The sequence below is a fragment of the Muntiacus reevesi genome, chromosome 3, assembly GCF_963930625.1.
Source record: "Muntiacus reevesi chromosome 3, mMunRee1.1, whole genome shotgun sequence".
In the NCBI taxonomy this organism is placed as follows: domain Eukaryota; kingdom Metazoa; phylum Chordata; class Mammalia; order Artiodactyla; family Cervidae; genus Muntiacus; species Muntiacus reevesi.
The window spans coordinates 125,829,130-125,848,142 of NC_089251.1; the positions used below are offsets into that span (position 1 = coordinate 125,829,130).

Consider the following 19,013-nt stretch of genomic DNA (forward strand, 5'->3'; position numbering starts at 1 on the left):
GAAATATCAGCATTTTTGGCCTGTATAGTGGAAGGTGGACACCATCAACACAGAAGTAGCCATGGAAAGGAATAAATGTGAGAAGCCCTAATCAACAGTGTCCACTACAGACATCACTGGAAATTACCCATCTCTGACTAAAAGTGGCTAAAACAATAAAATTATCTGTTATCTCACTGAAACTGCCCAGAGGAAGGCAATTCCAGGATTTCTTCAAAGGGCTCACTGGTGTCATCAGAACCCAGCTCCTTCTGTCTCTTTACTCTGCCACTCACGGTGTTCATTTTCTTTCTCTTCCTGGTTACAGAATGGCTGCAACTGCTCCAAGCATTTATTTACTTATTTGGCTGTGTCAAGTCTTAGCTGCAGAACATAGGATCTTCACTGTGTCATGCAGGATCTTTTGTTGGAATGTATGGACTGTCTAATTGTGGCATGTGGGCACCAGAGCATGGGCTTAGTTGCTACACTGCATGTGGAATCTTAGTTCCCAACCAGGGATCGAACCCGTGTCTCCTGCATTGCAAAGCATTTTCTTAACCTCTGGACCACCAGGGAATTTCCTCCACTGTTATCTTTACACAATACTCCATCCAAAGCCAGAGAGGAAAATTGGCTTCTACATGTCAGTACATGTTTCTTATCTTCCAAGATGTACTCTGCCTACTTTCCCTAAACCAATAACTATCAAATGAAATTGCCCTGATAAGTTTAGCTCAATCATAGCTCATTCACTAGGGCTGGGAATGACTAAAGGGAGAGAAGACAGGTCATTTGAAAAGAATTTTTAAATTTTCCCTCTAACAACTGAGGACAGAACATCATTTGACTTTTGGTTTAAAGCATATCCCATATTTTGAAGTACAGGGTCCCACCCAGAAAAGTATCAACCTCAAGCTGACTCCTTAGCTGGGCCTTTCAGAATTCTTTAAGAATTCTGCCCGGTGGCATGCATATGGTAGTACCCAAGGATCCTATAGTCACATGCCCATTGCTTCCACTCTGCAGGAAAATGGGCTTCTTATTTGCAGATCAGAGTTATGCAAGATGCCATGAAGGCAAATCAGATACTCTGTGAGCCCTCCTCAGATTGTGGAGCTAGCAAGACTCAGAAAGCAGAATTGGAAGACTTGAGCCTGGGTTACATATTAAACCCAATAGGGACAAACTACTGCCTTACACTCTGGTAGAGAGAAAGCCCTAAGATAGAGATCCGCAGATGCTGTCAGCATATCCTGGACTTGGGAATGCCTGAGGGTAAGTTCAGGGCACCAGCAGAATCTGCTACGGGTGGACAATCAACAGTGTCTGCCGTTTGTTTTAAAAAAAAAGCTGGAATATATTTCAAGAAATTGTCTAATTACTGAGTTTCAAGGAAAGAATCAGAATTCTAAGAGATCCTGTGTATCCCAATCCTATGGTCCTTCTAGGAAGTCCTTTGCTACCCAGGTATCAACTCAGAAAGGATGTATATGGTTGATCATGGGTTGAGACATCACAGTGGGAAACCTTCACATCCACTGTAGACTTCATAAAGAGCTCTAGGAAGTGACATTTTCAAACTCTTTCCATGACATAGGATTCTATAAACACTCTAGTAATGTATTCTTTCTTCAGTTTAAGGTAGTTAAACTTTGTTCCACTTCAGTGATTGGGAACCTTCCTGTTGGGAAGCTATCAGGGCTTCCGTGATATGTCAGTGTTAAAGAATCTGCCTACAATGGAGGAGACCCTGGTTTGATTCCTGGGTCGGGAAGATCCCCTGGAGAAGGGATAGGCTACACAACTCCAGTATTCTTGGGCTTCCCTTGTGGCTCAGGCTGGTAAAGAATCTGCCTGCAATGTGGGGGACCTGGGTTTGATCCCTGGGTTGGGAAGATCCCCTGGAGAAAGGAAAAACTACCCATTCCAGAATTCTGGCCTAGAGAATTCCATGGACTCTATAGCCCATGGGCTCACAAAGAGTCAGACACAACTGAGCAGCTTTCATATTCATGAAATGCTTTAATACTTTAAATTCCACTTTTACTTCTTTCTTTTCCAGGCTAGACTATCTTTTTTAAAAATTGTTTTCCAAATGACCTGTCTTCTCTCCCTTTAGTCATTTTTATTTTTCTACTCCCTTCTTCATTTCCTGGAAGACAAAACAGAATACCTAAACTATAGCAAGGGCCTGAAAATTGTAAGATATCTTAAAAGAATCCATTCCAAGTTCTTGCTTGTCAGAATTTCATTAAAATAGCCTAAAATTAATTGACTTTTTAAAGTGATCACATATTTCTTTTTATTCCCGGTTCATTTTGATTAATGATAATTTCCAGTTAAGGCAGTGAACATTGCTTAGCTATACATACTTCAGTTCAGTTCAGTCACTCAGTCATGTCCGACTCTTTGAGAACCCATGGACTACAGCATGCCAGGCTTCCCTGTCCATCACCAACTCCCAGAGCTTGCTCAAACTCATATCTATCAAGTCAATGATGCCATCCAAGCATCTCATCCTTTGTCATCCCCTTCTCCTCCTACCTTCAATCTTTCCCAACATCAGGTTACTTTCTAGTGAGTCAGTTCTTCACATCATGTGGCCAAAGTATTGGAGCTTCAGCCTCAGCATCAGTCCTTCCGATGAATATTCAGAACTGATTTCCTTTATGATTGACACATACTTATATGCCTAAAAATCTTTTCAAATCCATTTTTGAACTTGTTTACTTTTTTAAGAATGAGTCTCTGAATACTTAGCTTTTATATTATAATACTTTTATTATACCTCTGTAATTTACCAACTCATATGACTCTCCTATCCATCTTTTAAGTATATCTGTAAAGAATTCTGAATTCAGGCAGTTATATTAAACTCTCCAGCATAGTTAGTTTTCTGTTGTTTTTCAAAGATATTCTGGAATAGAGACTCTATATATATGATTTTTAAAAAAGAGAGAAAAAACCTAGAGTATCAACTAGAATTAATTTTGGCTGCATATAACCGAAAATGCAAAATAATAGTGGCTGTAAAATGGGAAGGTTACACATATTCTACAAATAAGGAGTATGAACCAGATACTCCAAGGTTAGTACAACCACTCCATGAAATCATTGTGTGTGCTTAGTCGCTCGGTCATGTCCAACTCTTTGCAACCCCATGGACTGTAGCCCGCGAGGCTTCTCTGTCCATGGGGATTCTCCAGGCAGGAATACTGGAGTGGGTTGGCATGCCCTCCTCCAGGTGATCTTCCCAACCCAGGGCTCAAACCCAGGTCTCCTGCACTGTAGGTGGATTCTTTACCGTCTGAGCCACCAGGGACCCAGAATGCTTCTCTCCTTCTGTTCTGCTATTCTCAGTGTGTGGCTTCTTCATATGTGACTTCCATATTCAAGGTCATAAAATAGGTGCTACAGTTCCAGTCATCACATCCACATGGCAGTCATCAAGAAGGAAGAAGAGAAGAATGTAAAAGGCAATAGAGAATTTTTAACAATAGAGAGAAACTTCTGCATTTTTCTGATAAAGAACCTTCATATAATTGGGAAATAAGCAAATGACCCCTAAGCCTTCTCCTTTCAGGAACTGTATTATTACTTTTTAGAGTTCCTTATTGAACTTACTTCTCTCTCTCTTTGAATCCTTTTTGTTTTTTTTTTTTTCCCCTCTGGACCTGCTATACTTTCTGTACATCATTATAAAATATTTGGAAACTGAACATGGATTTAATGCTCTAATTAATTGAACATTAGTTCGACTGATATTTAAGAGCCACCAGAGGACAGGTACTGTGCTAGATGCTACAATTATAGCATGTATTGAGACAAAAGTGGTCCTGACCTTCAGGAAGCTTATACCATAACATAAGACATTATAATAAATAGAAAGGGGTGACAGAGGATGAGATGTTTAGATATCATTACCAACTCAATGGACATGCATTTGAGGAAACTTCGGGAGATAGGGAAGGACAGGGAAGGCTTGCATGCTGCAGTCCATTGGGCCACAAAGAGTCGGGCTTGACTTACTGACTGAATAACAACAGTAAATAAATAAACAAAAAGATAGTTCCAAAGCTGGAAATGCTCTTCCAACATTTAAACAGGATGACTGGGAGAAAAGAGGAACAAAGAATTTTCGATAGGGAGGTCAGGGAAGACAACTCCGAGAGGTGACATTTAAGCCCTCATGAGGAACTGGCTGATATTTTTGGCAGGAAAGTCATCTTGCCACTCAGAGAGCCTCTCCCAGAAACTAAGAACATATTCTTGTGGACATGACCTGGCATTTTTAGAAATCCTGCTCAGTTTGCAGAATCCATAAATATTATAACAAGGAGCACAGTCCCATCACCCAAACATCCATTAGATCTTACTTTGTCATTTAAGGCATTGAACTCAATGTCAAGTGCTCTGGGAAGCTCCCAAGCAAAATTACTTGTCCCATTCTCTCTGCTTTGTTCATGCTATTGGTTAATCAGTGAGGCCTCCTTGGGTTACAAGGAACAGAAAATTCACGTTAAACTTACTTAAGCAAATAAAGTTTATTGGTTATGAATTAAAGGGAGCATATACACCTTCAGGGATAGTAAGACACAGAACTCCAAATGACTGTCTTCATTCCTCAGATCTACTTCCTTGGTGATGGCATTTGCTTCATCCTGACCCTCCCCTCCCCCCACCTCCAGGGCAGCAAGGTGGCTGGAGGTTCTGGAAGACTCCTATCCCACTGAAAATTCCAACTCTGCTGCAGAAATCTCATTTCCTCTTGAGGCATTATATGTCCCTCCTTGCCCAAGGTGTCCTCAACAGTACCTGCTGTCTGTCCAGACCTGACTCACTTGCTGCATCCCAGGTTCCGAGGGTGGAGGTCACGAGGGAAAGTGTTGGAAGGTGGGTGTAGATGACCCACAGGGAAATCAGGGCGTGTCCATTAAGAGAAAGGTGAAAGCAAACAAAAGCACCAGGTTGCATTACTATGAGATTAGTGCCGCTTGTGCTGTGTTAGGTCAGCGGTGTTTATCTTTCTCTAACTCCATGATGAGCTGTTTGAGAAGTACATGTTCATCTTCTTATTCCCTAAGGTCTGCCCTACGTGCTGACAGACAACACCTGCACCAAGTGAGCTCAACGGATATTTGCTAAATTCAACTATTGAATCCTGTACACGCGTGCGTAGGAGTAGAGGGGTACATACACCAGTCATGGTACTTATAGCACATTTAAATCTCTCACAAAACATCAAGCTCTAATTTTTTAAAGTTTGACAGAGAGACTGTCCTCACGCTACATTTGTTTCAGTTCTTGCTTCTGTGATACCTAGTTTACCTTTTTTTTTTTTAATTAATTACTCATTTATTTTATTACTGTTTTTGGCTGTACTGGGTCTTAGTTACTGTGAGGGCTTTTCTCTAGTTGCGGTGAGGGGGCTACTCTCTGGTTGTTGTACACAGCCTCGTCTAGGGCTCTCGGGCTTCCGAAGTTGCAGCACCTGGGGCTCAGTAGTTGTGCCTCCCTGGCCTCTAGGACCCCAGCTCAGCAGTCATGGTACACAGACTTAGTTGCCCCATAGCATGTGGGATCTTCCCAGACCAGGGATCGAACCTGTGTCTTCTGCATTGGCAGATGGATTCTCTACCACCAAGGCACCATGGAAGCCCCCTCTTTTATCTTAATAGTCATTCTTTCTACAGTGAGTTCATTCCTATAGATATTTTTTCCTCAATCATGTATTTCAATCCACATTTAATTTCCCACTTGGTAAGTCTACAGATCACTTCTAGTCTACTAAAGGTGTGCTCTGTGGGAGGTAGCATCAGCATTACCTGCTTGCTTGTAAAGAAAAAAATTACACAATCTCAATCAGGCCCAATCCCAGACCTCCTTGAACCACATCTGCATTTTAACGAGATTTTTCAGAGGATTCATAGACAACATTAAAATTGAAGAATCACCAGTCTCCTGCTCTAGACTAGCACTGTCATGTATGCAATTTAAAATTTTCTGGCAGCCACAATAAAAAGTACAAAGCAAATAAGCCAAGTTAATTTTAATAGTATATTTTTTATAACTCAATCTATTCCAATTATTATCATTTCAATTTGTAATCAGCTTAAAAAATCATTAAGGAGACACTCTTTGGGGTTACTCGTTTAAGCCTGGTGTTTATTTCATGCTTACAGCACATCTCAATTTGGACTAGACCCCTTTCAGGTGCTCAACAGCCACCTATGGTTGGTGGCCACTGCATTAATCAGCATAGCTCTGGACTGTAAGATGCATGGAAACAATAGACCACGTCATTTCACTCTCCACAGTAATCCAGTGCCAAATATAGTGCCTGACAAGTAACAGGCACTCAATAAATGTTAGTTGAATTAATACATTTGAATGGTGGTTGTTGTTCAGTCAGTTAGTCCTGTCTCTCTGTGACCCCATGGGCTGCCGCACTTCAGGCTTCCCTGTCCTTCATTATTTCCCAGAGTCTGCTCAAACTCATGTTCATTGAGTCAGTGATGCCATCCAACCTTCTCGTTCTCTGTTGCTCCCTTCCCCTCCTACTCTCAATCTCTCCCAGCATCAGAGTCTTTCCCAGTGAGTCAGCTTTTCCCATCAGGTGGCCAAAGTATTGGAGCTTCAGCTTCAGCACCAGTCCTTCCAGTGAATATTCAGGGTTGATCTCCTTTAGGTTTGACTGGTTTGATCTCCTTGCAGTCCAAGGGACTCTCAAGAGTCTTCTCCAGCACCACAGTTCAAAAGCATCAATTCTTTGTCACTCAACCTTCTTTATGGCCCAACTCTCACATCTGTACATGACTACTGGAAAAACCTTAGCTTGGACTATATGGATCTTTGTCAGCAAAGTAATGTCTTTACTTTTTACACTGTCTAGGTTTGTCATAGCTTTCCTTCCAAGGAGCAAGCATCTTTTAATTTTCTGGCTGCAGTCACCGTTCGCAGTGATTTTGGAGCCCAAGAAAATAAAATCTGTCACTGTTTCCACTTTTTCCTCATCTATTTTCCATGAAGTGATGGGTCCAGGTGCCATGATCTTAGTTATTTGAACGCTGAGTTTTAAGGCAGCTTTTTCACTCTCCTCCTTCACCCTCATCAAGAGATTCTTCAGTTCCTCTTCATTTTCTACATTTGCACAGAGAGAGATTTAACATACTTTACTAGTACAATGAAAGTATTGACCAAATAAAATCAAAATGGACCCAAGATATAAACTATCAGTACTTCCACAATGAAGGAGAGTGGCATAATATCCGCCATCCCTCAGTATCTGCAAGGGATTGGCTCCAGCAGTCCTCCGTGGATACTCAAATCCAAGGATGCTCAAATGCCTTATATAAAATGCTGTAGCATTGTGCATACAGTAATCCCTTGGTATCTGCAGTTAGTGGAATCCGCAGAAGAGAAACTCACAGAAAGCAAGGGCCAACAGTATGGGAACTGGTCCAATCCTTCCATATCTCAAATGGAACCCAACAGGTGGGTGGTGTCTGCTTGGTGATTTAGTCACTAGTTTGTATCCAACTGTTTTGCAACCCCATGGACTGTAGCCCACCAGGCTCCTCTGTCCATGGGATTTCCCAGGCAAAAATACTGAGTGGGCTGCCATTTACTTCTCCAGAGGATCTTCCTGACTCAGGGGTCGAACCTGCATCTCTCGCATTGCAGATGGTCTCTGTATTGCAGGAGGATACTTTACCCATTGACCCACTTAAGAAGCCTGGATGGCTACTTGGTCACATATTTTTGTATTACATACGCTACAATTTAGACAAGCAGGTCTTAACTTCCAACCCAGAGAGCTTTCCGTTATATTAATGCATTCAGTGAACAACCACTGCATGAAAAAGCATCAGGCTGGACACGGTGGGGAAGAGATGTAAAGAGGAATGATATTCATGTGTTTCCAAGAAAACCATTTAAGGTCATTTTCATTTTCAATGAAACAGAAACCCGACTCAAACTAATTTATATGTGTGTCTGTGTGGCTCAGCTGGTAAAGAATCCGCCTGCAATCTGGGAGACCTGGCTTTGATCCCTGGGTTGGGAAGATCCTCCAGAGAAGGAAAAGGTTACCCACTCCAGTATTCTAGCCCAGAGAATTCCATGGACTGTGCAGTCCATGGGTCGCAAAGAGTTGAACCTGAGAGAATTTTTCTATCACTCTGTGTGTATGTGATATTCGCTCAGTCATGTCCACCTCTGCATCTCCATAGACTGTAGCCCGCCAGGCTCCTCTTTCCGTGTGATTCTCCAGGCAAGAATACTGGAGTGGTTTGCCATTTCCTTCTCCAGGGAATCTTCCCAACGCAGGGATTGAACCTGGGTCTCCTGTATTGCAGGTGGATTCCTTATCCACTAGGGAAGCCCAAACTTATATAAAGAACAACATTTATTAGTCATATGATTGAAACTCTGCAGGTAGAGTTGGCTTCTCATGCAGCTTCCTCCAGATTCAGGTGTCAGTAGGCTCCTCCATTTTTATGCCTCTCTGGAACTCTCTTCCTTCCTGAATTGACTTCATCATCCATGGATACCCCCGCCCTAAGCTACTCTGCCTCAAATCACCAAATCAAGCCTGAAAGAATGATTATCTTTTCAAAAATGCTAGGAACATCTTTCATCGTGTTGGCCATACTGGTTTAGTTGCCATCACTACCTCTAAAACATCCCTTACCTGTTGGGAGACAAAATATTCTGACTCAAGTTGGTCACGGCCCATCCCCAGAGCTGAGAGTGAAGCCATGAACAGTCAACCCCAGCTAGGGTTTGAGTGAGGAAGGACTTTGAGTAAACGTGCTTCAGATGGGGGAGAGCAAGCTGGTGTTCAAAACACAATAACATCTACACCAGGACCTACATTGTTCCATTTCATTATCCCACTTTTGAGAAGGTAAAAATTAATCCCAAATACCCTCCTCTCCACTCTTCTCTTTATCTTCCCTCCAATTCTTCCTTCTTTTCTTTCCCTCTTTCCACTCTTTCAAAGGTAGAAGCATCAAGTGAACAGAATTGAGACTTATGGTCAAAGTCAAAAAAGAGAAGTCATTTTTAGTTTTTCTCTGTTTCTCCTCTAGATCTTGAAAAGCTTAATCTTTTGTATTTATCTTAGTAAAGACAGTTTTTTGTCTAGAAACTTTTAATGAAGTAAGTCATTAATGAAGTAAGTCATTTAATGAAGTAAGTCATTTAATGAAGTAAGTCATTAAATTCTTCATTTAATGAAGAACAGTCAATTTTTTAAAATTCTGGTGAAGATTGTTTATTTTTGCATCTTGCTAGTTTACTCTCATTTATATGTTGAGTCTCTAATGATCTTGTGAACATTACTAGGATTCATACACAAATATAAAAACATTTTCTATATTTTATGTATTATCTATTTTATATACTTTGTAAATAATTTCTAAATCACACCACCCTAGCAGTCCTTATGGGGTCACACCTTGCTTAGGAGCATATTTCTCAAGCTCATATAAATTGTGGCAGTGTCAAAGCATTAACTAAAGTGAGTACCTCATTTATCACACCTGTGTATAAACAAGCTGTATTTAGAACTGGGGAAAACCTAACTGTGACATTGGGAAAAAGTCCCTCTTCATTTCTGTGTGTTTCTGGCAGAACTACTGGTCATTAATCCTTGTCCACACTGGCCACAGGACCTGTCTATCAGAACATCCTATCTCCCCCATACCCAGCCATTGGGTCAAGGGCCATGATATGGTCCAACGAAGACCCAAGCAGAGTCTGTTCTAGGCATTTTACACCTGTATCCTCAGAAAGAAGCTGAGTTGGGATGATACAAGCATAAAGTTTGCTGAATTCAGATCAGCTCTGTCTTGGAGGCCATCAAACAACCCAATACAGCTCAGGAAAGAGACAATGGTGAGAAACCCCAAATCTAGTGGTGCTTGAGCCCACTCCTATTCTTTCCAGTTAAATAAGTCAGTACTTCTGTGTGTGTGTGTGTGTGTGTGTGTGTGTGTGTGTGTGTGAGAGAGAGAGAGAGAGAGAGAGAGAGAGAGAGAGCTTACTCTAGTTTTTACTTATTCACAGCACGCGCTTACTGGAATACAAACAGGAAAATGAAAGAAGGATTTCAAAATGATATTCACTGACGTTCAGGAAGGTATTTTGTTACTATTATGAAACTGTGGTTATGCTTTTAGTAAACAAACAGAGTCATTTACCATATATTCCATCATCCCTTGCCTGTGAAGCAGGAGTCATATTTCTAGGGCTTCCTTTTCTCCCTGCACTAGGTCAGGCAAGCTCAGGTTTCTGGGTGAATAAAAGAGAAACATAAAACAGTGTTTCCTTTTAGACAGACCTTCTGCCTGTGTCACTCTCTCCTCCTCTGTCCTGGTTAACTGAATGGATGGTGTGAAATTTTTGCTGGACTATTCTCTAAATCAAAATGTTAGAATGGAAAAATAGCACTTGTATATTGAATCAGTGGTTTGCATATATTATTTTATTTAAAAAAGCAACATACCCTAGTGAAGTATTTTCCTGTTTTATGGAAGAAAACACTGAGACTTTGTTAGGTACCCCCTGGAGATCCTGACATTAGTGTGTGGCAGAACTTGGACACATACCCAGGTCTGACTCCCAGCTCACGATTTTATCTACGGCACTATATTGCTTCTTAGGGAAGAGGGCAATAGTTTCAGTCATCCTGGTGGTTTGTGCTCAAATATTTTGGAAGTGTGATCAGCATTCTCTAAGCTTCCGTGTAAAATACTTAGCAGGTTAAATAAGACCGAGCTTGAATTGAATGAGAGTCCAAAATGGAAAGAAAATAAAGAAAACACATCCCCTACTCTAAAAAAAAAATAAGTTGAATACTGGAAGAGAAGGAAGAGTAATGAAGAAAGAGCAAGGGGAGGTTGAGGAAGAGGAAATTTCTACCAGTTAAAGAAAGAGAGCTCAAAACAAGAATCATTCATTCTGGGACTTCACGGATGGTCCAGTGGTTAAGAATCCACCTTGCAGGCTTCCTTGGTGGCTCAGTGGTAAAGAATTCAGCTGCCAATGCAGGAGACGGGAGTTCAATCCCTGCTTCAGGAAGATCCCACATGCCACTGAGCAACTAAGCCCATGAGCCACAACTACTGAGCCTGTGCTCTAGAGGCAAGGAGTCACAACTACTGAAGCCCACACCCAGAGTCCATGCTCCACAAGAGAACCCGCCATAATCGGAAGCCTTTGCCCCGCAACAGCTAGAGAGTAGTCCACCCTCTCTGCAACCGGAGAAAACCTGGGCAGCAAAGAAGACCCAGCACTGCCTATAAATAAAGAAAGAAAATTTTTAAATACTTCATTTAAAGAATAATAAGAAAAATAAAAAGCATCCACCTTGCCATTCAATGTGGGTTTAATCCCTGGTCAGGGAATTTAGATCCCACCTGCCTCGGAGCAGTTAAGCCCACACTCTGAAACCGCTATGGGCCACACACCACAACTAGAGAGACTGTGCCCTGCAACGAAAGATCCCACAGGATCCAACACAGGTCGCATGACACAGTATAGATCCCGTATGCCACAGCTAAGACCCAAGGCAGCCAAATAAATAAATAAAAGAATCATTCATCAAAGACCATCCATCTCAACTTAGCCATACTTGAAACTCATATGTAGTATAAAAAAAAAATCTAGCTTGATTTATCAGAAAAAGGAAAGAACAGATAATGTGTCTTCAAAAATTACTGAGTTTTATTTAGTGAGTTTAGTGTTAGTTGTTCAGTCGTGTCTGACTTTTTGCGACCCCATAGACTGTAGCCCACCGGGCTCCTCTGTCCATGGACTTCTTATGAGAATACTGAAGTGGGTTACCATTTCCTTCTTGAAGGGATCTCTCCAACTCAGGGATCAAACCTGTGTTTCCTGAATTGCAGGCAGATTCTTTACCATATGAGCCACCTGAGGACATATCTAGCTGGATTTGTCTGAAAAAGGAAAGAATAGATACTATGTTTTAAAAAATTACTGAGTTTTAAGTGGCAGTTGGCTAAAAATAGAAAAAAATTAAAGTCTAATTATTGCCAGAAATACAACCAACCACTCAGCCTCAAGATTTGAAAAAGAAGATGGAAAAATTGGGCAGTTGGTCACGTTTGCTTTTGAAACAGTCCTTCTAGTGCTTCTCACCATATAAGCTCTCAGCACCTCAGCAGCCCAATCCTCCCTCTACAGGCTTGTTGTACAAAGATTTCCTGACCCCTCCTTCAAACTCTGCCCTGTATCTTATTACCTAAGTGCTTCTCATAACTTAATCCTTTAATCTTATTATACTTACATGGAAGAGTTTCTAGAATACATAGCTGCTCTCTCTGTATATATATGATATGAAAATACAGAGGAACAGAACTAGAAAAATACACCGTATAATGGGGAGGAAGGGAATGGTGAGGTGGGATCTTGAGATGAGGGCAGATTTTCACTTTATTCCATGTATTTCTGTATATTTTTAATCTTTCACATTAAGCATGTGTTCATATATAATTTTTACAAAATGAGTGAGAAGAGATGTAGTTTAGCTCATACTCTCTTTTCCAGGAAACTTTTTTTAAAAATTATGTTTATTTATTTTTAAATGATTGATGATTGCTTTACAATATTGGTTTGATTTCTGCATATGTCCACATGAGTTAGCCACAGGTGTACATATGTCCCCTCCCTCCTGAACCTCCCTCCCACCTCCTACCCTTTCCCACTCCTCTAGGTTGTTACAGAACCCCAGTGTGAGATCCCTGAGGCACACAGCAAATTTCCATTAGCTATCTATTTTACATATGATAGTGTATATGCTTACATGCTGCTCTCTCCACTGATCTTACCCTCTCCTTCCTTCCTTCTGCCCTCGTCCGCGAGTCTGTTCTCTTTGCCTGTGTCTCCATTACTGCCCTGTGAATATATTCATCAGTACCATCTTTCTAGATTCCATATATCTGCATTAATATATGATCTTTGTTTTTCTCTCTCTGACTTTCTTCTTTCTGTATAATAGTCTCTAGGTTCACCCACCTCATTAGAACTGACTCAAATGTGTTCCTTTTTATGTCTGAGTAGTATTCCGTTGTATAAATGTACCACAGCTTCTTTATCCATTCACCTGTCAATGGGCATCTAGATTGCTTCCATGACCTAGCTATTGTAAACAGCGCTACAATGAACATTGGAGTACATGTGTCTTTTTCAGTTTTGGTTTCCTCAGGATATGTACCTAGAAGTGGTATTGCTTTGTATGGTGGTTTTATTCTTAGTTTTTAAAGGAATCTCCATACAGTCTTCCATAGTGGCTGTATCAATCCAGGAAATTTTTAGTGCCAGATTAGAAAGAATCTTTTAGAAAAGATTCAGTCAGTTCAGTTCAGTCGCTCAGTCGTGTCCGACTCTTTGTGACCCCATGAATTGCAACACGCCAGGCCTCCCTGTCCATCACCAACTCCCAGAGTCCACCCAAACCCATGCCCATCGAGTCAGTGATGCCATCCAGCCATCTCATCTTCTGTCGTCCCCTTCTCCTCCTGCCCTCAATCCCTCCCAGCATCAGAGTCTTTTCCAATGAGTCAGCTCTTCTCATGAGGTGGCCAAAGTACTGGAGTTTCAGCTTCAACATCAGTCCTTCCAATGAACACCCAGGACTGATCTCCTTTAGGATGGACTGGTTGGATCTCCTTTCAGTCCAAGGGACTCCCAAGAGTCTTCTTCAACAAACTTTTCCATACAGAGATAAAAGGTTGCAGAACGAAGAATAACATTTTTCCTTGTTGGAGACTTACAGCAATATTGTGATCTGACCTACCTGGACAGCCACAAGAACAAAGGACTCATGCACCAATTAGTTTGCAACAACCAGCCACACTCCCTCCACTTTAGGCATGAAAGAAGCCTGAATTCTAACTTGGGTTAAGATGGTTCTTTGAAGGTTGCACCAACACGTGCAGTTGGGCATGGACCGGTGTGTCCTTGGGCTTAGAGAATGGGACATTTGGCTTACCAGCGGGAACCCTCAGTCACAAATGGGGAAAGATGATTTTAAAATGGGTGGTGCTGAGAAGAGAAGGAAGATTTTTGTTCAGAAGGGTGTCCAGTGCCAAATTGTGAAAGGAAGACAAGCACAAATCTCCGTCATCTGTTTAGCAGAAAGACAAACAGGTCAGGCTGTTGGATTCTCTTACACAGATGCCAAAAAGAACAAAGACTTCACCTGGGGGGAGGAGACGCCGATGGAATACTTGGATGATCCCAGGAACTACATACCTGGAACAAAAATGATCTTTGCTGGCATTAAGAAGAAGGGGGAAAAGGCAGACCTGATAGCTTATCTCAAAAGAGCTGCTGCTGCTGCTAAGTCACTTCAGTCATGTCTGACTCTATGCGACCCCATAGACGGCAGCCCACCAGGCGCCCCCGTCCCTGGGATTCTCCAGGCAAGAATACTGGAGTGGGTTGCCATTTCCTTCTCGGCTCTAAAGAGCTACTAATGAGTAATAGTTAGCCACTACCTTATTTATTACAAACCAGAAATATCTCATGACTTTGTGTGAGCCACCAGGGAAGCCCCTTTTTATGTGTACCGTATTTAAATGGATCTCATATACTAGAATTCAGATCATGAAGAGCTGATGGAATATTTCTGTTGGGCAATCCTGATTTAAATAAGATTTGCTTGTGGCTAAATGAACAAGGTCAGCTTTTAAAATATTGATAGTAATTCCAGTTCAACAAGTACTATCACTGTTTTCCCCATCTAAAGAGATGACTGAACTTGAATAAGGACTGTTAAATTTTTTAGGGAGATGGTGAATGCTTTCTCGAAACCTGTAGAAGATTGGTTTTATTTAGATTTCTGTAACTGGTTATATTAATGTATTAAATACTAAGAAGATTCCTTTGCTGTCTCATAGAACAGAGCAAGATTCACCTGTGTTTAATTAGTCTGTTAAGGTAAAGGCTAAAGATACACTAACAAGGCCCACTTTATCTTTATGATCTTAACTGTACCAATGTAATTAAAATTCTCTATCTAAAATATTACCTTTTACTTAATGAAAGGAATTTTAGTGTGGCTTGTGTATAGCATCAAATAAAGAATATTTAGCACTTCCTACATTTTATAGGGGATCTTTAAGATCAGATGCTTTTAAAAATCATTGTGACAAGATCTGTTAGTACACTTTGCTTGTGTGATCTTTACAAAGTCAGACTAAGTTATAATTCAGGATTTTATCTTTTTTTTTCATTTATTTTTATTAGTTGAAGGCTAATTACTTTACAATATTGTAGTGGGTTTTGCCATACATTGACATGAATCACCCATGGATTTACGTGTATTCCCCATCCCGATCCTCCCTCCCACCTCCCTCTCTACCCAATCCCTCTGGGTCTTCCCAATGCACCAGGCCCGAGCACTTGTCTCATGCATCCAACCTGGGCTGGTGATCTGTTTCACTGTAGATAATATACATGTTTCAATGCTGTTCTCTCGAAACATCCCACCCTCGCCTTCTCCCACAGAGTTCAAAAGGATTTTCTCTTAAACAGGCATTCAGAAACACAACTGTAGAACTACTATGTGACTAGTAATAGTGCTTTAGTCAACTCATTAGAAGCATGAAAGTAGAGGAACTAGGTTTGTAAAATAGATGATCGTAAGGCTTAAGAATTAAAAACAAAATCACAGATTAAAAAAACAAGTTGGTTCTTTGGGATGCTAACTAATTTCCTACCACCTACTCAGTCTGCTGGTTTTCCACATAAAGTTGCTAATTCTTTGCCCCAACAACCCATCTCTCAATTCATTGTCCTGTTATGAAACAAGTTTGGAGTTGATAACACTAAAACTATTCAAATATTTGAGATTTGGGCTAATCCATTTATAATTGTGTATCCTGGATTTGTTATGAGGATATTACTGTCTATAATTCTCTTTTGAGAAAAAAAAATCCATTACTATACTGCTATTAGAATCACTATAAAGTGCTTACTTACATGAGTGAAGCAGTTAATCCAAATTCAAAAGAAGGAAATTTGGTTGTGGCATTTGTGAGAATATGCTTAGAGGGAAGCTGAATCTGAAACAGGGGCAAAGTTGATGACAATAAACCTGATGGAAAACAGCCTATTTTGCCTTTCTATTATTTCATGTAAAAAGCCCTATTTGAAAATATCTAATTCAATTAAGGTACAATTTAGACATCTGAGAAGAGTTTTGAAGGTTGTTGGATTCTCAGACTGGCGGGATTCCACGAGTGAGGATCAGAAGAGAGGGAAAGAAAGAGAGGAAAACAGGGAAAATAAAATAAATAATGGGCCACTGGACAAAGACTTGGCTTCATGGAACATTCAAATATATATAGAGGCAAAGTATCTTTGCTGACATGTACACAATATGCCCTTCTTTGAAACCATACAACACGAGCAGGTGTCGAGAAGAGGTAAATGGAGAAAGAATCTTGGTTTGACTGAACTCAGAGGGATCCCTGACATCACTTTACCAACCACCGCATCCTACAGCCAGAGACAGTGAAGCCCCAAGAGCTTAGGGGAGTTGCCCTGCTGAGGCTGTTTCCTCCACGCTTCACTTCTGAAATGCAACACACTAATGACACCAACGGAGCTTCCCAGGTGGTGCTAGTGTAAAGAATTCGCCTGCCAATGCAGAGACGTAAGAGACGTGGGTTCAATCCCTGGGTGGGGAAGATCCCCTGGAGGAGGGCATGGCAACCCACTCCAGTATTCTTACTTGGAGAATCCCGAGGACAGAGGAGCCTGGCCGGCTACAGTCCATGGGGTCGCAAAGAGTCGGACACGACTGAAGTGACTTAGCATACAGAACAACGATGTCAACAGTTCATAGAATCCCTCCATGACTAAGAGGAAGAACAGAAGGAAGGGAAGAAGGAAAAAGGGAAGGTCCTTGTTCAAAGAGGAAGTCATTCTTCCCATGGCCTAGTCCAGAGCCCCTTAAACACATTTTTCTTAAATTTCAAGCTGCCTCTTCTTTGCCCCTCTTGCTCTGAGTTATCTTTGCTAACATCACTAATTCCTGAAATTCTGTGCCCAATTAAAAATGAAATGAATTTGAAGCTAGAATGTAAGGAAATTTTAAAAACATCACATAATATATCCATATGAAGAATAAATTGGCTATTTAAATTTTAATCCCAATAAATCTATTGTCTTACCAAAAAAAAAAAAACCAAAAACCCAAAACCCAGCATCATTTAGAAAGGTGTATATGGAAGTGTTAGTTGTTCAGTTGTATCTGACTTTTTGTGAACTCATGGTCTGTAGCCTGGCAGGCTCCTGTGTCCATGGAATTCTCCAGGCTAAATACTGTAGTGGATTGCCATTTCCTTTTCCAGGTGATCTTCCAGACCCAGCAGTTGAACCTGGGTCCCCTGCATTGCAGGCAGATTCTTTATCATCTACTAACTTAATAAAAGATGCTCCATGACCTAAATGTCCCAAATATTAATTAACCAGAGGATGGATGCTTGTAAACTTGGAAGAAAGATTTAGAAGTCTTGAGTTTTATCTTTAAATGTGTTTAACCTTGGGCATGTCACTGTACTTTTGTTGCAGCTTCTCAGTCCATAAAAAGAATAATAAAATCACCTGCCGAAGTTACCTGAAAGAAGTGTTCTGAAGATTAATGAGTTGATGATGGCTTACACATGTGAGATGGAAGGCAGTGTATAAAAACGTAATGTCTTTGTTGTTTCAATTACTGTTACTGCTAATACACGAGGAGCAGATATGTGGACTGGCAGTATGTCATTCACAGCTAAAGACCAATCTGCCCAAGAAAAATAATGAGTACTTTTATGAACTGTGACTTCTTTTGCACTTTATTTTCAAAGTTCATTATTTTAGTGAGATACCCAGGTGGTGCCAGTGATAAAGAACCCGCCTGCCAATGCAGGAGATGTAAAAGACGCGGGTTTGATCCCTGGGTGAGAAAGCTCCTCTGGAGGAGGAAATGGCAATGTTTTACAATATTCTTGCCCAGAGAATGCCCATGGACAGAGGAGCCTGGCGGGCTATAGTCTATAGGGTCGCATAGAGTTGGACACAAGTGAAGCGACTTAGCACGCGCACATCTAAACTTGAATAATTGGTGCAAAAGAACATTTTCAGAACTTGATTTCTCAAGGAGGGGATCTGAAATATGTGGAATGTTCTTAGTAACAAGCAGTCTCACTTTCATAGCGTCTATTGGACCTCAGTCTCCACTGTAAAATTCAGTTGTAGGACTAGATGATCTTTGCGTTTTTCTGCTAGCTCTGAGAGTTTACAATTCTACCACTCCAAAATCCTCCAAGGCCGATCCTGCAGCTGATCAAAAACAGAAGCCCAGACGCAGCCATCATCTCCAGTTGGAGAAATTGTTAGTCACTCAGTTGTGTCTGACTCTTTGTGACCCTATGGACTATAGCCCACCACACTCCTCTGTCCATGGAATTCTCCAACCAAGAATACTGAAATGGGTAGCCATTCCCTTCTCCAGGGGATCTTCCTGACTCAGGGATTGAACCTGGGTCTCCTGCATTGCAGACAGATTCTTCACTGTGAGCAACCAGGGAAGCCCCAGTTGGGAAAGGCTGACTACAAAACTGAGGTGTACAGTGGAGAGGCTTACAGAAAGGTCTCTAGAGTCAGAGCTGGATTGGAATTCTTGATTTGTGACTTCATACTAGCTTGTGGGCAGATTTCCTCACCAGAGAAAGGAGCTCAAATAGTACTTCCTTCAGCGGGTCATTGAGAAGGATAAATGCAAGGATTAGGAGAGCACCTGGTATGTAGGAAATGCTCCATCCATATCGGGTCCTATCACTGACCTCTGGAGAGAAGTCCTCAGCATGAATGTCATCCCTGAGGCACTCAGGAACGTTCATTAAGCACCTGCTCAGCTCCTAGTACGCTGCTCACCACCCAGTAGATGCTCGTGAACAAGAAAAGGTTTTTCTTTTTCAAGAAAAGTTTGAATGACTTTATGAATTGAAGTT

At 41.2% G+C, this 19,013-nt stretch overlaps 1 protein-coding gene across 1 annotated transcript; it reads left to right on the forward strand.

Moving 5' to 3' along the window:
* The first annotated feature begins 14,042 nt into the window (after positions 1-14,042).
* On the forward strand, positions 14,043-14,486 carry LOC136164111 (cytochrome c-like). The gene has a single exon (XM_065928917.1). It carries the CDS (start codon positions 14,043-14,045, stop codon positions 14,484-14,486), a length of 444 nt encoding a protein of 147 aa, XP_065784989.1.
* The last annotated feature ends 4,527 nt before the right edge of the window (positions 14,487-19,013 follow it).